Consider the following 16,647-nt stretch of genomic DNA (forward strand, 5'->3'; position numbering starts at 1 on the left):
CTGGGGATAAAAAGATATTATATGTTTATGAAAAATAAAATTAAAAAAAAAAAGAGATCTTTTGGAATCTTAAATCTTGGAGCATATTTTTCTACCTTTAAGATAAAAGTCCTTCAAGCAGTCATGTATAATAGATAGCTGTTTCATCAAAATGGAAAATTTGATCTAATGTACACCCTTCTTTTTCCTTGTTAAAAAAAATTTCAGCTTTATTGAGGTATAATTGACATATGAGATTGTAAGATATTTAAAAGTACATTGTTTGGGGAGGGTATGTGCTATGGTGAGTGCTGTGAAGTGTGTAAGCCTGATGATTCACAGACCCGTGCCCCTGGGGCAAATAATACATTATATGTTAATTTAAAAAAAAGTACATCATGGTGATTTGATACGCATATACATTGTGGAAGGATCCCCCCCCCTCCTCATCTAGTTCATTAACACATCCATCACCTCACATTTCTTTTCTTTTTTTTTGGTGGAGACCATTTATGGCCCTTTCAAACTAACTTTTGTATCGCTACTGGAAATGACTTCGCAACTTTCTCATCTGCCCTCATGGCTTTGCCTGATACCTAAAGGCTTTGGAAGTTGAATAATGTGTGGAAATCACCACATCCTCCACTACTAGCAGTGAAATGAACCACTTCTGCAGGATGTGGTGATTTCTTTAGAGTCTTTGTATATAGGTAGAATTTTTTCTTCGTGAGAGAGTTTGTTCTTGATTTTTTTTCTGTTTTGTGTATTCCTACGTATCTTGGTTCAGCTGGGTGCAGTTTTCTGTGGCCATGTAGTGTTTCTCACTGACAGAACCCTGCATAAGCAAATACGAAATTTGAGCTGTACTCATATTGTTCCCTAATATGCCAGATGTCTTGGAATAAATTAACATTTTCAAAACTGGCAGAATTATTTATACATGATTCTGTATTTCATTGGAATTTTAATCAGTGGCTGTTTCTATCAAGAGCCGGTCTCAATGCCGTTTTCCCGAATGGTGTGATGATTAATCCCTCTTTTCCCTACGAATCATATTAGTTTAAGAGGAAAGGAACTTGCCTCTCTTCCTGGTGCAGGAGTATAGGCAGGAGCCTCATCCGTCTGACATAAAATTTCCAGCAGGCCAGAATAGTGCAGGTGAAGAGGCAGTGCTGAGAACACATGGGGCTGTTGCTGCTGAAGCCCCACCTGGTTTTCTCTCCACTCTAGAAGGCATATGGCTAGACAAAGGTACTCACCTTGCTCCATTCAGGGACTCTTTGGAATAGAGGGTGAAGCATATCCCCTTACTCTCCAGAGCATGTGGAGAAGAACCAGATTTTCAGATTTTCTGAAACCCTGACTGACTTTTCATTTTAAGTTTAAGGGCATGTTTCAGATTAAAATACTCTAGAATAAAATTTTTACTTTTTCTAATGCAGCGTTTCCCTAAAAGTACTCATATAAGACTGTTCAGTTTTGTTTAACCCAGTGTTTCCAGCTATTTTTACTGTAGGACTTGTCTGACTCTAGTATGCTAATGTGCCTGGTGGGTGTCCAGGAAGAAAGCTATTCTCTGGTTTATTTGTATCCAAAATTGGGTCTGTGTGTTCCCTTTTCCTTAGCATGTCCGACAGGCCTGTTCACAGATCCATTAGCTTCTCAGGGTGGCCATTTGGGAACCTCGTAGCTCGTTCTTGTTGCCTATTTCCAAATAAGTTGGATAGTAGCTTATTGACATTGCTCATTTTTCACTGTATCTCAGTCTAATTTGATTATATTTCCCTCAAATGCTTTAGGAATTAGCTTCCCAAAAATCCTTGCCTATGAATTATTACACAGTATTCTACCATGTTCAAGAACAACTACCCAGAGACTGTTTTGTGGTAAGTGAAGGAGCAAATACTATGGATATTGGACGCACCGTGATTCAGAACTACCTTCCTCGTCACAGGTGAGGCTTCCTGTGAGGAAATTATAATGTGTTAAATTGGAAGCTATAGTAGTGTAGGTTCATAAAACATTTGAGAATTACATGTGTTCAGTGTATAAGGACATATTTCCTAAAAGTATTCTTAGGTAAGATTTGGTGGAGTTTTTATGCTTGATACGTCTTCATGATCATGTGATAATTTGTATACTTAGTGTTCCAAGGATATATTCATAGTCTTCCAAGCAATCATGAGAGACGTTTTCCACCCATTCTGCTTATCCTTGCCTAATTGGTTCCTCACAATCTAAAACCTTTATTTTAAAGACAGAGAATGTTTTTATTGCTCTTTATTTTACACGTGACTATGACTCGATTTGTGCCACCTCCACCATCAGCATGCCCCAGAGGGTTTCATTTTAGCTTTGTTCCCCAACAGGCTTGATGCTGGTACTTTTGGAACAATGGGAATTGGTTTGGGATTTGCCATTGCAGCTGCTATAGTGGCTAAAGATAGGAACCCAAGACAGCGTGTCATCTGTGTGGAAGGAGACAGTGCATTTGGTTTTTCTGGCATGGAGGTGGAAACCATCTGCAGGTGAATCAGCATTTCTTTCTCCAAAAGATAAAAAAATTACACATAAAGACTCACTCGCCTAACAAATGCTTACCAGGTGTTCACCATGTGCCAAGGGCCGTGCTCCGTGCTGTGTCCCGAGAATACTGGCATGAAGTAACCCTGGCGCCTTTCTCATCCAGGATAGTGTATTCATGGCCCTTGACTACATGCCCAAACCTGCAAAACTGTGACAGGTGGTTCTGAGATCACCGCAGAAAGTTCTGGTCTGAGAAAAGCTTGTTTTCTGCAGGGAGACAGCAGAGCTTTGTGGTTAAGAGTGCAGCCTCTGGGTCATATGGCCTGGATTTAAATACTCACTTGACCACATCAGAGCCAAGTGATGTGGGTGATGGGGGTTAAGTTCCTTTTCTAAGCTTTAGTCTCCTCCAAAATAGGAAGAGGAATAGTAATAGTTCCTACCTTAGAGGACAGTTGTGAGTAACAAATGAAGTAATCTCAGTAAAACTTGAGATGCCTGCTCACTCAGTGTGAGCTGCTCACATTATGCTTCTCATTATGAGGATTCATGGCAAGACTCATGAGCTGTTGTAGATCCTGCTCTGTAAGTATGGGGATTTTTTTTTCTCCCTAGTTATTTAAACTGTGGTAAAGTCATTCTATATTCTTAACCTGGCCTCTTATTAGAGCTCATGTGTACATTATGTTTTGGGGCCTTTCAAAGCTTTGGCGTACAACACTTTAAAGATCAGAGGGAAAGTATATTCTTATTAGAGTGTATTGATAGCCAGGTGATATACACCAACAAGATGGGTTATGGGAAAGCTGGCCTTCTAGAGAGTCTTGATTCCCTTTGAGCATGGAGAGCAAGTAGTTACCACAATCCCGTTATGTAACAGTGTGCAGTTTTGTTTGGTTTTTTAACACGTGGTCTCAGAAATTATTTATTTGCTGTCGAAAATAAAGCCCATCTTTTTCGAGTCATTAGTAAAGTTTAGTCATCCTTTTTTTGTCTTTACAATACTGTTTAGCTCATTATTAAGTATTCTCTTTTTCTCTATTTATCAAACCATATAATGTTTTTCTAATTTTGAGTGAAGTGGTTTGAGAGAAGAGAATGTATGCTAGTCACTTGTATACTTCCCCCAGCATCTAGCAAGTGCTGGTTATCTATGAGGAGTTCAGTAAATAGAAAGATATTTTTCAAATAGTACTGCTGGGCACCATCTTGAAGTGGTGCTTCAGAGAATATTAAATATGGAAAGTGTCATTCTTATTAACACCTGGATCTGTGAAAACTAAGTTCAGAAAAGCTGTGTGAAGTCCACAGGTTCGTAGAGGTAGAACCAAGTGTGCCAACCTCTAATCTACATCCTTTCTGCGACTCCATGTTTCTGTTAATGACTTGAGGTTCCTTATTAGGATAACAAATACTTAATTTTTAGCATTACCCTAATATTACAAAGCAAGCTTATGGAAAACTACTCATTTATTAGTTAAAATTTCAGCCTGAAGAAAAGAAACTGCTTTAGGATGAAGAATGATTTCCTTGATACTTTGCTTTCAATTTTAGGTACAACTTGCCCATTGTACTTTTGGTGGTGAATAATAATGGAATTTACCAAGGTTTTGATGCAGATTCTTGGAAGGAAATGTTAAAATTTGGAGATGCTACTGCAGTGTAAGTAACCCAGAACAATGTGTATTTAATTTCGCTCATCTATTTTAATCTCTCCTTAAAGAGTTTGCTGTATTGGAATGTGCTTCTATGGTATGAGTATTGTTTACTTATATTGTCAGCCCCTCTAAAGAGCAGGAACCCTGTCTCCTCTTTGTACAACCATTCATAATGGAGTGCTTCATTTTTTTTTTCAAACTTTTACTTAAATTCTAGTTAGTTAACATATAGTGTAATATTGGTTTCAGGAGTAGAATTTAGTGATTCATCACTTACATGTAATACCCAGTGCATGAGGGCGCCTGGGTGGCTCAGTCATTAAGCATCTGCCTTCAGCTCAGGTCATGACCCTATGGTCGTGGGTTTGAGCCCCACATCAGGCTCCCTGCTCTGCAGGAAGCCTGCTTCTCCCTCTCCCGCTGCTTGTGTTTCTTCTCTCACTGTCTCTCTCCCTGTCAAATAAATAAAATCTTTAAAAAATAACAACAACAAAACATAAACCCAGTGCATGATAGGGTGCTTCAGTAAATAATTTATGATCAGCGAGCCACTGAAGACTTGGTGTTTGATTAAGTTTGATGTCTAAGCTTTGTTAATGAAAGGGCTTATTGCAAAATGTCCTTGGCCCTTCTACTACTACTACCCTGTGGTGGAAATGAATGTTAACATTTATGACCCAGAGGTCTTCCTTCTTTTTATTACTTAACAAACTCTTAATTATCTCATGATAGAGTCAAAGTGAGACAGTGTTGGGGTACCTGGGTGGCTTACTCATTAAGTATCTGCCTTCAGCTCAGGTCATGATCCTGGGATCCTGGGATCGAGCTCCACATCAGGCTCCCTGTTCAGCAGGAAGCCTGCTTCTCCCTCTTCCACTAGCCCTGCTTGTGTTCCCTCTCTTGCTGTCTCTCTCTTATCAAATAAATAAATAAAATCTTTAAAAAAAAAGTGAGACAGTTGCTTAGCTGGCCATGGGGTATGAGATGTGAATTTGCTCAGCCTGGGGGTGGAGCAGAGTATGAGTATGTTTGCTTATGCCTCACTGACTTCATTTCTCATTTTGCTGTTATATGCTATATTATAGTAACCATTCCTTTTTTCTTCTTTTTCTTTTGGTAGTTGATGGCATAGCTCACACTGTTCAGTATAGTATCCAGTAGCCATGTGTGGCTATTTAAATTAAATTAAAAAGTCAGTTCCTTATTTTAACTAGTCACATTTCAAGTGCTCACAGCACTTGGTCACTAGAGGCTATGATATTGGATAGCACAGATATAAATATAAAACATTTCTATCATCACAAAAAGTCCTATTGCTGTATAGACAATAAAAAATATATGGGAACTTTAGGGGCTCCCGGGTGGCTCAGTCAGTTGGGCTTCTGACTCTTTGATTTTGGCTCAGGTCATGATCTTGGGGTCCTGGGATTGAGCCCCATATCAGGCTCTGTGCTCAGCGGGAATTGTGCTTGAGGATTCTCTCTCTCTCCCTCTCCTTCGACTCCTCCCCACCAAAACAGATAATCTTTAAAATATATATATAGAAGGTTCACTGTATTGGTATCTTTGTTTAAGTGTTGGACATAGAAGTATGCCTTTGAGTTCAGCCTAAACTTTTCCACAAATTATTTCAAAAATGACTTTTTTTTCTATTGACTTATTAATTTTTTAGGGCTCCTCCAGTCTGTCTTCTGCCAGACTCACATTATGAACAGGTTATGACTGCATTTGGAGGCAAAGGATATTTTGTACAAACACCAGAAGAGCTCCAAAAATCACTGAAGCAGAGCTTGGCAGACACAACTAAACCTTCTCTTCTCAATATCATGATTGAGCCGCAAGCCACACGGAAAGCCCAGGTAAATTCAGTTGCTAAGCAGAAATCAGAAATGTATCTCCCCTCCTATTCCCAGAAGCATCTAGCAGATAGAACACTCTTTTCACAGAGTTCTTTCTAAACTCTGAGTTTGGCACTTAATAAACACTGTGTTTGGCACTTTCTTGTGTTTTTTCAATTAATATTTGTTGAGATATGTGTTAGGTGTGTTGGGTTACTTGTTAAGAATAGTGTGATGCGGGGCTCCTGGGTGGCTCAGTGGGTTAAAGCCTCTGCCTTCGGCTCAGGTCATGATCCCAGGGTCCTGGGATCGAGCCCCGCATCGGGCTCTCTGTCCGGTGGGGAGCCTGCTTCCTCCTCTCTCTGCCTGCCTCTCTGCCTACTTGTGATCTCTCTGTGTCAAATAAATGAATAAAATCTTAAAAAAAAAAAAAAAAAAAAAGGAATAGCGTGATGAGCAAACCCAGACTCAGCCCTCACCTGGTGGAGCTTAGACACCAGTAGGGGAGAGGAACAGCCTAGTCACCTCACAACTGAACACATAACAACAGAGTGAAGCAGTTGTTCTGAAGGAAGGCACCCAGTTCTGAACAAATACACTACCAAGGAAGCTGATCTATTTTGGGGTCACAGGGGAAATCTCAGGGAAACTGGCACTTAAACTGAGATCCGAAATAGAAGTAGGGACAGTCTCAAGCAAAGAGGGTAGGGAAGAGATGTGCAAAGGTTCTTTGGCAGCAAGGAGCATGACAAGTCTGAGCAACTGAAAGAAGGCCATAGGGGCTGGAAGGCAGAATGCAAAGGAAGCACAGTGGGAGGATAAGACCATAATAGAAAGATATGTGCAGTTACATTCAAAACTGGTTACTTTGGCCCCCTTAGCAAAGCTGTAGTGTAGATTATAGCAGTAAAATAAATGACAGGGTGTGTAGCATGATCCTTTCCCATCCCAGAATAAGCTGCTTTTTGTACTAAATCTTGTGCTCTGATCCTGGTCCTGCCACTTCCCCTCTCTTCTATACCTGTCTTCCATACTTACACCTTGTGTATCAGTCACTGTTTTCAGAGCAGATCATTTTTTCAAGAAGTGTCTGTCTTGGTTCTTTATACATATATATGCTGCAACATCTTTTTCTTTCTTTTTTTTTAAGATTTTCTTTATTTATTTGAGAGAGAGAACTTGAGCAGGGTGGAGGGACAGAAGGAGAGGAAAAAGCAGTCTCCCCACTGAGCAGGGAGTCCAATGTGGGACTTGATCACAGGACCCTGAGATCATGACCTGAGCCAAAGTAAGATGCTTAACCAACTGAGCCACCCAGGTACCCATCTTTTACTTTTTTGAATAAGGTAGTAGACCAGTAGGCAAATGGATGCCTGGACAATCAGTTAAATGTAAATTAACTAATTTGGAAACTATAAAATATATAAAAATCTACTAAAATTCTTTTTCTAGATATCAGATATCAGAGGGGCGCCTGGGTGGCTCACTTGGTTAAGCGTCTGACTCTTGGTTTCAGCTCAGGTTATGATCTGAGGATCCTGAGATTGAGCCCTGTGTAGGGCTCTGTGTTTAGTGGGGAGTCTGCTTCTCTCCCTCTATCTCTGCCCCTCCCCCTGCTCATGTGTACTCTCTCTCTCTCAAAAAAATAAGTCTTAAAAAAAAGAAACCCAGATATCAGAGACTTTGTGAAAGGAACAGAACAGAACAAAAAACAGCTGGAAAACAATTAACAAAATGGCAATAAGTATGTGTTTATTTGTAATTCCCTTACTGTAAATAGACTAAATGCTCCAATCAGGAGTGGCTGAGTGAGTAAGAAAACAAGACCCATCTAGATGCTGTCTGCCGCAGACTCACCTCAGATAAGGACACACAGTCTGAAAGTGAAGGGATGGAAAAAGATATTCCATGTAAGTGGAAACCAAAAGAAAGCTGGAATAGCTGTATTTACATCAGACAAAGTAGACTTTAAAACAGGTATCATACTAAGAGACAAAGAAGGACACTGCAGAGTGATAAGGGGTTAATACAAAAAGAAGGTATGACATTTGTAAATATTTATGCACACAACAGGAGCACTTAAATGTATAAAGCAAATATTAACAGGCTTAAAGGGAGAAATAGCACTACAATAATGGGGAATTAAAATAGGGGATTTTAATACACCACTTACATCAATGGATGATCATCCAGACAAAAAAATCAATAAGGAAACATTGGCTTTAAATGACACATTAGACCAAATGGATTTAACAGCTGTATTCAAAACACACACACACACACACACACACACACACACACACACACACACAGTCTTGAGACCGTGTTAGTCACAGAAAAGCCTTAATGAATTGTCCACCTCCCTGCTCATGAATTCACGTTTCTAATGATCTGCTTCTAATGATCTATTCTCCAAGTTCTCTATGAATTTGGGGAGGTATTGCTGGAGAAATACAAGCTCTTGTCTCCTCTTTTTTAACTCCATAAGGATTATCCTTGTATTTCTTTTTTTTTTTTCAAAGATTTTATTTATTTATTTGACAGACAGAGATCACAAGTAGGCGGAGAGGCAGGCAGAGAGAGGAGGAAGCAGGCCCCCTGCAGAGCAGAGAGCCCGATGTGGGGCTCGATCCCAGGACCCTGGGATCATGACCTGAGCCGAAGGCAGAGGCTTTAACCCACTGAGCCACCCAGGCGCCCCCCTTGTATTTCTTGAATCTATCCTTTCAACCTTATTTATCCTCATTTCAGTAAATTCCACATATATTATAGTTTCCAAGCTGTTCATTTTCATTGTCTCTGTGTCCATCTGCTATTTATTTTTGGTTTGCAGTATAGGGTAGGCTCACTGCTTCCTGCTACAATATCGAGAGGACCTGATTCTCTGCAGTCACCATGTCCAGGCCACCTGTGTAGGATGGTGTTAGTCCTGGGAAAGGCTTCTGTGCACTGCTCTTCTTAACCAGGTTCTTGGATTTGGGAGCTTGCCATCTTTGGCCTTCCTTCATCTCCTTTCTTCTTTTGGGTTTACTTCTGGTTCTTCCCAATTCTATTGTTTGTGCCCTGATTCCTGTTAATAGTTGTTTTGTAGGACAAGACAGCAAGGTTCACTCTGAATTTTTAGCTTCCTTTTGGGAAAAGCACAAGACCAAAGACAAACCTAAATGTGGACATAATGAAATTTCAGATTTTAGAACAAGGAAAACAGTGAGGATATAGTTTGAGGCAATTAATTCTGTTAACTGAATGTTTGTTGTCTTTTCTTTTTCTAGGATTTTCACTGGCTGACCCGCTCTAATATGTAAATAAAGATGCCAGGGAGTGGTCTGGAGGAGTTTTCTCTTTCTTGTAAGATGGAATGTTATTTTCCACAGCAAAATTACTAAAATGTCAAAAATTACTGTACAAAGAAAAATAAAAAAGCATTTCTAAATGACATTTTATGGTAAAAGAATTTACTAAAAACAGAAAAAGTTGCAAGTATTCTACCACAGAGATAATCCATTTACAGATGAAAGGTGGGGGGGCTCCTGGGTGGCTCAGTGGATTAAGCCGCTGCCTTCGGCTCAGGTCATGATCTCAGTGTCCTAGGATCGAGCCCCGGTTCGGGCTCTTTGCTCAGCAGGGAGCCTGCTTCTCTCTCTCTCTCTGTCAGACTCTCTGCCTACTTGTGATCTCTCTTTCTGTCAAATAAATAAAATCTTAAAAAAAAAAAAAAGAAAAAAAAGAAACAGATGAAAGGTGGAAAAGGGTTTTACTAAATAATAGCATTGTAACTGCCTAACTGCTGAGTTACACATCAGTATTCTTTTATATAAATCCATTCTTTTTTTTTTTTAAAGACTTTATTTATTTATTTGTCAGAGAGAGAGAGAGAGAGAGGGAGAGAGAGCGAGCACACGCAGACAGAACGGCAGGCAGAGGCAGAGGGAGAAGCAGGCTCCCTGCTGAGCAAGGAGCCCGATGCGGGACTCGATCCCAGGACGCTGGGATCATGACCTGAGCCGAAGGCAGCTGCTTAACCAACTGAGCCACCCAGGCGTCCCTATAAATCCATTCTTAAAGTCACATTTTTTTAATTTAATTTTTTAAAAGATGTTTATTAGACAGCAGAAGAAGGGGGAGGGGCAAAGGGAGAGGGAGAAGCAGATTCCCTGCTGAGCAGGGAGCCCAACAGGGGTTCAGTCCCAGGACCCTGAGATCATGACTTGAGGTAAAATCGAGAATTGGATGTTTAATCAACTGAGCCACCCATGTGCCCCAAAGTCACATGTTTTTTAAAAAACATCCGAGAAAAAATTCTCAAGGATTTTCTAATGTAGAGGTATGTTCAGTAAGTTGGAGTACATAGGCTGTTTCTACTTCACAGTTTATCTGTTGATCACTTTGTACCTAATTGGGGTTTTGTTTGTTTTGTTTTTCCAGAAAGAACTTACTGAGCTAAAGGAGAAGTCATACCATACCCAAACTAATAATTTCAGGGTATCTTTGGATTAATAGACCTTAGTTTGTGAGTACCACATTGAGATCAACAGAATCAACAGCCTTAATTTTTTAAAGAACTCTTTTTTTTTTTAAGATTTTATTTATTTATTTAACACAGAGAGAGAGACACACACACACAACAGGAGAGGGAACACAAGCAGGGGGAGTAGGAGAGGGGGACGCAGGCTTCTCGCTGAGCAGGGAGCCTGATGCCAGGCTCCATCCCAGGACCCTGGGATCATGACCTGAGCCCCAGGCACACGCTTAATGGCTGAGCCACCCAGGTGCCCCCTAAAGAACTCTTATAACTAAGAAAAATATTAATGTACTAATAGAAGAATGATCAAAGGGCTTGAATGTATAATTAACAGAAAAATACAATTTAAATGAGTATAAGTAAATGTGAAGGAGTATGAATAAATTTAAACATGTAAGTTAGACTAAAAAGCTTTATTTTTGCTTATCCACTTAGCAAAGCACTTTTAAAATTATGATTCTCAGAGAGGGTGTCAGTAAAATGAAGATGACATTGCTATGCTATGGTGGAAGTTGAAACTGGTAAATTTTCAGAGAGTAATTCCAGCAGTGTTTGTATTTGGAATCTTAAAAATGTTCATATGCCCTAACTTTTGATTCAGTGAGCCTATTTGGAGAGTGTATCCTAAAGACATAATAAAATAGTCAAATATTTACAAACAAAGCCATTCATCATAGTGTAGGAACAGTGCCAGTGTTTAATAGAAGACATTGTTTAGGTATATTATGATCTGTTGACCTGATAAAATAAAAATTGTGCCAAAGAGTATGTGTAAATGGAGGAATCATCACAGTATAATACTTGTGAAAAAGACAAGCTGCAGAATGGATGGATACAGGTCAGGGTGTACACCTATACTCTTGCACACATATGCACACAGAAGAGAAAAGATGGGGACAACAAAACCAAGATTTTAATATCCTTGGTGATGGAATTATAGGCAATTTTTATTTCTTCTATTTTTTTCCTTCTTTTACAGAATTTTAAAACTAATCATGTAATTTTTGTTATCAGAAAGACATTTTATTTTTTATTTTTTTAAATGGATTTTTTAAAAAAGATTTATTTATTTATTTATTTGACAGAGATCACAAGTAGGCAGAAAGGCAGGCAGAGAGAGAGGAAGGGAAGCAGGCTCCCCGCTGAGCAGGGAGCCCGATTCGGGGCTTGATCCCAGGACTCTGGGATCATGACCTGAGCCAAAGGCAGAGGCTTTAACTCACTGAGCCACCTAGGCGCCCCGAGAAAGACATTATTTTAAAAGAATATTAGAAATGGAAAAGTATCTTCAGGGTCATTCTTATTATCTGCAATTTTATATGAATTGGAGCACAGGACTTTATCTCAAAGTTCAGTGGGTTTGCGTCCTATGCATCAGACTTGTCTCCATTGGCTACTTAGGGGCATAAGTGACTTCTGCAGAGTGGACTCCAGCTCTGAGATGTCAGTCCAGGAGATACTTGTGGGGAGCTGTGGTTTTATGCAGCGAGCCCCTGAAATTGGGCCCAGGCAGCAGGTATTTTTTTTTTTTTATCTATTTGACATAGAAAGGCTATAAGACAGGGAGCAGCAGAGGGAGAGGGTCCGAAGCAGGCTCTCCACTGAGCAGAGAGTCCGATGTGGGGCTCAATCCGAGGACCCCAGGACCATGACCCGAGCCAAAGGCAAATGCTTAACTGACTGAGCCACCCAGGTGCCCTAGCAGCAGATGATCTTCTGTACTTCTGAGGTACACACTAGAGAGCCTGGGCTGCGTAAAAGCATAGAGCATATCAAGAGGAGTGTTGAGAGTGGGTAGATCCTATAAACCTCATCAGTGTCCTACTCTGCCCATGGACAGTTGCCTCTGGTGGCCAAGTGCAATACAGGATTCTGCTGCAAAAGAAGTGTGGAAGTTTTGATGAATAATCATGAATTGAATTATATAAATCTAACTACCAGATATAGTTTGGGGAAAATGCTTGCTCCCTAGCCATATTTAGCTCAAGAGGGGAAGAAAATAATGTGTTAGTGGACTATCCAGCAGAGGTCAGTCTGAGCATTTGAAGACCAGATTAATCTAGGAGCCCTCTGATCACACTGTCCACTGACTGCTTATTTTATAAAAGTAGTCTAGAAATTAGTCTCCTTTTAACAGTTTTCCCTGGGGTGCCTGGGTGGCTCAGTCAGTTAAGTGACTTCAGCTCAGGTCACGCATGATCTCAGGGTCTTAAGATCCAGCCCACAGTGGGCTCTGGCTCGGTGGGGAGTCTGCTTGTCCCTCTCCCTCTGTGCCTCCGCATGTGCATGCCCTCTCTCTCTAAAAAATTTTAATTGATTAATTAAATCTTGAAAAAAGAATTTTCCCTTAGAAGGATAAGATGTTGAAGAAGTCCTTCTAAGATGAATCTGTTGGTTGATAATCAAACTTACTTTGATAAAACATTTTTGCACTCCCTAGTCTAATAATTAACACTTAGGGGTCCCTGGGTGGCTCAGTTGGTTGAGTGTCTGATCTTGGTTTCATGCTCAGGGTCGTGAGATCAAGCCCTGCGTTGGACTTTTGGCTCAGTGGGGAGTCTGCTCTCCCTCTCCCTCTGCCCCTCTGCTTTTACTTCCTCCTTGTTTTGTTTTTTTTTAAGTTTATTTATTTAAGTAATCTCTACACCCAGTGTGGGGCTCAAACTCATGACCCCAAGAACAAGAGTCATATGCTCTTCCAACTGAGCCAGCCAGGTGCCCCAATTTTAGGTCTTTATATAGCCACCTGTTCTGCAAGTGTTCACTAAATAATAGTTGGATGAGAATTCATAATGGTTGGAAATAGCTCAGTGGATATTTTCTGTGGTTATTTAACACTTTGGCATTTGAAGTAGCTTAGCGTTATTATGTGAAGTGAGTCTCTTTTCCTTAGGAAAAAAATCTCAACTCTGTACAAAGCAACAGTAGGACTATTGCACACCAAAGGAAAATGAAAATATGGAATCCAGCAATGTTTTTGTTCCTTTACTGTTTGCAGCCACTTGGCTAGGCAATGGGGAAGTAGTGTGTTCCTATGTAGAGTGCCTCATGACTGAAACAAATGGAACTTAGAGTGACTAGGTTAGCATTTCATATGAATATATTAAGAAAGGTGGAAACTAGCTAAATTCTGGGTGGGAATTATGACCAAGAAACCCTGATCAAATGGACTCTGCTGACTGGAGAGTGAAAGGTTACAGAAATCAGAATCATCTGTTGATTCCTGGTTGCATTTGCTGCTGCTAATCTGAATAATGGAGTAATGTGGACAGAGGAAATTGAAGATCCTATTAATTCCTCCTGTAGATAAGGTACAAATAAAAGTATACCTTATTTGGATTCAGATTTGACAAGCAGTGATGTCTACACCACTGGTTTTCACTGGATTGTCTTAGATCTTTCCTCCTTTCCAAGGCCTTTTCCAGGAGAGAGGCTAGCCAGTCAGTGAACCCATAGTAAATCCAGGTTGAATGCTTACTCCAGTTAGGGAGCAGAGAAAGGCACACCCAGAAACCCCTGGATCTCCAGTGTTAAAGTTTAAGGAAGCACTTTAAATTTTGACTCAGGCCTGGAAATCACAGAGATGGCATTATCCACAATTTTGTTCTTTGTATCAGTGGTCACTAGAATAATCTGTGTGGTCTATGGAATGGTTAACCTACAGCCATGTGGCTCATGCCCTGGTTCCAGCATGTTGCTGGGAATTGCCCTTTTCCCTCCACTGAGGAAGGTGGGCTCAGGAAATCAGATTCAGTTTCACCTTAGCCTGAGTTTTGCTCACGCTGTTTCTACTATAGGGCCCTGTGTACACGTACCGATTTTTGCCATATGAAATCAGCTGTATCTTTCAACGTCTAGCGCAAAAGACATCTCTTCCATGGAAATGCCCTTCCTCCCTGCACTCCTACAGCACCCTGTGGTGCCTCTGTCACTACTCAGAATGTTCACAGTAAATTCCCATTTTTCTCCCCCACTCAGCTGAGTGTCTGTGTACCCAGATGTCACCCAACCCTCGTCTTCCAAGGCCTGTGCCCTCTTGCTCCTTTTTGACAGGCTCCTCTGTGAGTTCACTCTTGAAGAATCTACCTCCACATGGCATACAGCAATATAAACATCACAGACATTTTCTTGAAGAGGAGGTGACCCAGGGTGGGGTTTATATCACAAAAGCTGCAACAAAGAGCCTCCCAATTAGGACGCATGGTGGGTACAGCAGCTGCTCAGGCTCAGAAGCCCAGCCCTGATGCCTGGATATTAGCTAAGCCCAACGGTTCTTAGAGCAATGTGGGAGAGGGTGGTTGGGACCATGAGGCCCTGACATGACTGAATTAGTTTCCACCCTGGCAAAATGGAGGATAAAATTGAGTTGAATTACTAAAAATAAATATTTCTTTCACACTTGGGTACTTTGAACTGAAATTTATCCCCACCATGTTCATAAAGCCATTTCATAATACAGTGCTATCCCTGCCTCCCCCTACCCTTCACCAACCACTCCAGCTCTCTCTGCACTGCCCTATGTTATCATTTTTCAGAATTTTCATGGTTTTCTTCACTTGATTATTTTTGAATATTAACTTCACTAGCACATACACACACAAATCCACTGTGTGCTTTAAAATACAGTGTACTGGGACACCTGGGTGGCTCAGTTGGTTGGGCGGCTGCCTTCGGCTAGGGCGGCTAGGGTCGTGGTCCCGGCGTCCTGGGATTGAGTCCCACATCGGGCTCCTTGCTCGGCGGGGGGCCTGCTTCTCCCTCTGCCTCTGCCTGCCACTCTGTCTGCCTGTGCTCACTCTCTCTGACAAATAAATAAATAAAATCTTTTTAGTAAATAAATAAAATACAGTGTACGAATAGAAAAAGTTGAAGTTCAGTAAGGCCAACAGATCAGGAGATAATTATCTTGAGAAGATAGCTTCCTTTCTTTCTTTCTTTTTTTTTTTTTTTAAGATTTTATTTATTTATTTGACAGAGAGATCACAAGTAGGCAGAGAGGCAGGCAGAGAGAGAGGGGGAAGCAGGCTCCCTGTTGAGCAGAGAGCCTGATGCGGGGCTCTATCCCAGGACCCTGAGATCATGACCTGAGCCAAAGGCAGAGGCTTTAACCCACTGAGCCACCCAGGTGCTCCAGGAAGATAGCTTCTTACTCACAGTTCCTAAAAGGAGAATGCCACACCATTCCAGAAGTCACTGAGGTCGGTCTCAGGTGTAGGGAGAAAGGAACTAGCAGGCTGAAGCCTTTATTGTGGTCTCCTAGGGAAGAAAGAGGTGAGGCACAGTAAACAGGTTTAGGACTGGCCGGTTTGAATAATTTCCAAGAGCTCTGGGGTGAAGGGGCAGCCCTGGTTATCTGGTGCTGGTTCTGAGGTGGTTAGGGCAGGAGCATAGGGGAGTGTGAGAGTCTCTACAGACTGTGATAGGGAGGAGGGAGTGTGGGCTCCCAATTGGTTGGTTTGCATATGAAAGGAAAGTTTATTTGTTCTTTCTAGGAGTTAGCTAACCTGGGAGGGGCAGTCCCTGGAGACTCCTGGTGTCAAAGCATCAGAACTACAGAGAACAGAAAGACACAGCTAATAACAGAGTGGCATTAAATCACTATATGAAACTTGTTCATATGATATTTGGACGATTGAATTTTAAAGTATTGTTTCTATTCAATGCTAAGATATCTTTGGATTTTGGAAAATGTTTTGTTTGGTTGGTTTTTTTTGGTCCCTCAGTGAAGTTGTAATGTTTTCATCATATTAACCCTGCCCAATTTTTGTGAATTTTGTTCCTAGACGCCAATCTGTTTTGTGCTATTGTAAATTCTATATTTATAGTGAGTTACTGTTTGCATGTTTTGTGTATTAATTTCATACCTTAATGAATTCTCTTAAGTCTCTTCTTTCTTTCATAGAGAACTAACTGAATGTTACCAGAGCGGAAGGGTGATGGTGGGGGGTAGATAGGAGCAGGGAGGGGGTGAAATAGGGGATAGGGATTAAGGAGGGAACTTGTCCTAATAAGCACCAGTTGCTGTATGGAATTGTTAGATTGCTGTATGGTACACCTGAAACTAAGATAACACTACGTTAACTAATTAATTAAATGTAAACTTAAAAAGTAATAATTAGTCTAG

At 40.8% G+C, this 16,647-nt stretch overlaps 1 protein-coding gene across 5 annotated transcripts in view; it reads left to right on the plus strand.

The window, feature by feature from the left end:
* LOC111155096 (2-hydroxyacyl-CoA lyase 1) overlaps positions 1–10,482 on the plus strand; it is a 37,854-nt gene extending 27,372 nt beyond the window's left edge. For 3 of the 5 annotated variants that reach the window (XM_022515149.1, XM_022515151.1, XM_022515148.1), the window contains 5 exons: positions 1,779–1,933; positions 2,349–2,507; positions 4,060–4,167; positions 5,836–6,022; positions 9,274–9,411. In XM_022515149.1, coding sequence (XP_022370857.1) covers positions 1,779–1,933; positions 2,349–2,507; positions 4,060–4,167; positions 5,836–6,022; positions 9,274–9,306 — 642 coding nt within the window. In that variant the 3' untranslated portion in view covers positions 9,307–9,411. Of the gene's footprint in view, positions 1–1,778; positions 1,934–2,348; positions 2,508–4,059; positions 4,168–5,835; positions 6,023–9,273; positions 9,440–10,426 lie in introns of those variants that run through there. The other 2 variants (XM_022515147.1, XM_022515146.1) reach the window with 2 other exon arrangements.
* Positions 10,483–16,647: the final 6,165 nt, after the last annotated feature.

The sequence above is a fragment of the Enhydra lutris genome, unplaced genomic scaffold (genome assembly GCF_002288905.1).
Source record: "Enhydra lutris kenyoni isolate GAN:26980312 unplaced genomic scaffold, ASM228890v2 scaffoldscaffold39, whole genome shotgun sequence".
NCBI classification, from domain to species: domain Eukaryota; kingdom Metazoa; phylum Chordata; class Mammalia; order Carnivora; family Mustelidae; genus Enhydra; species Enhydra lutris.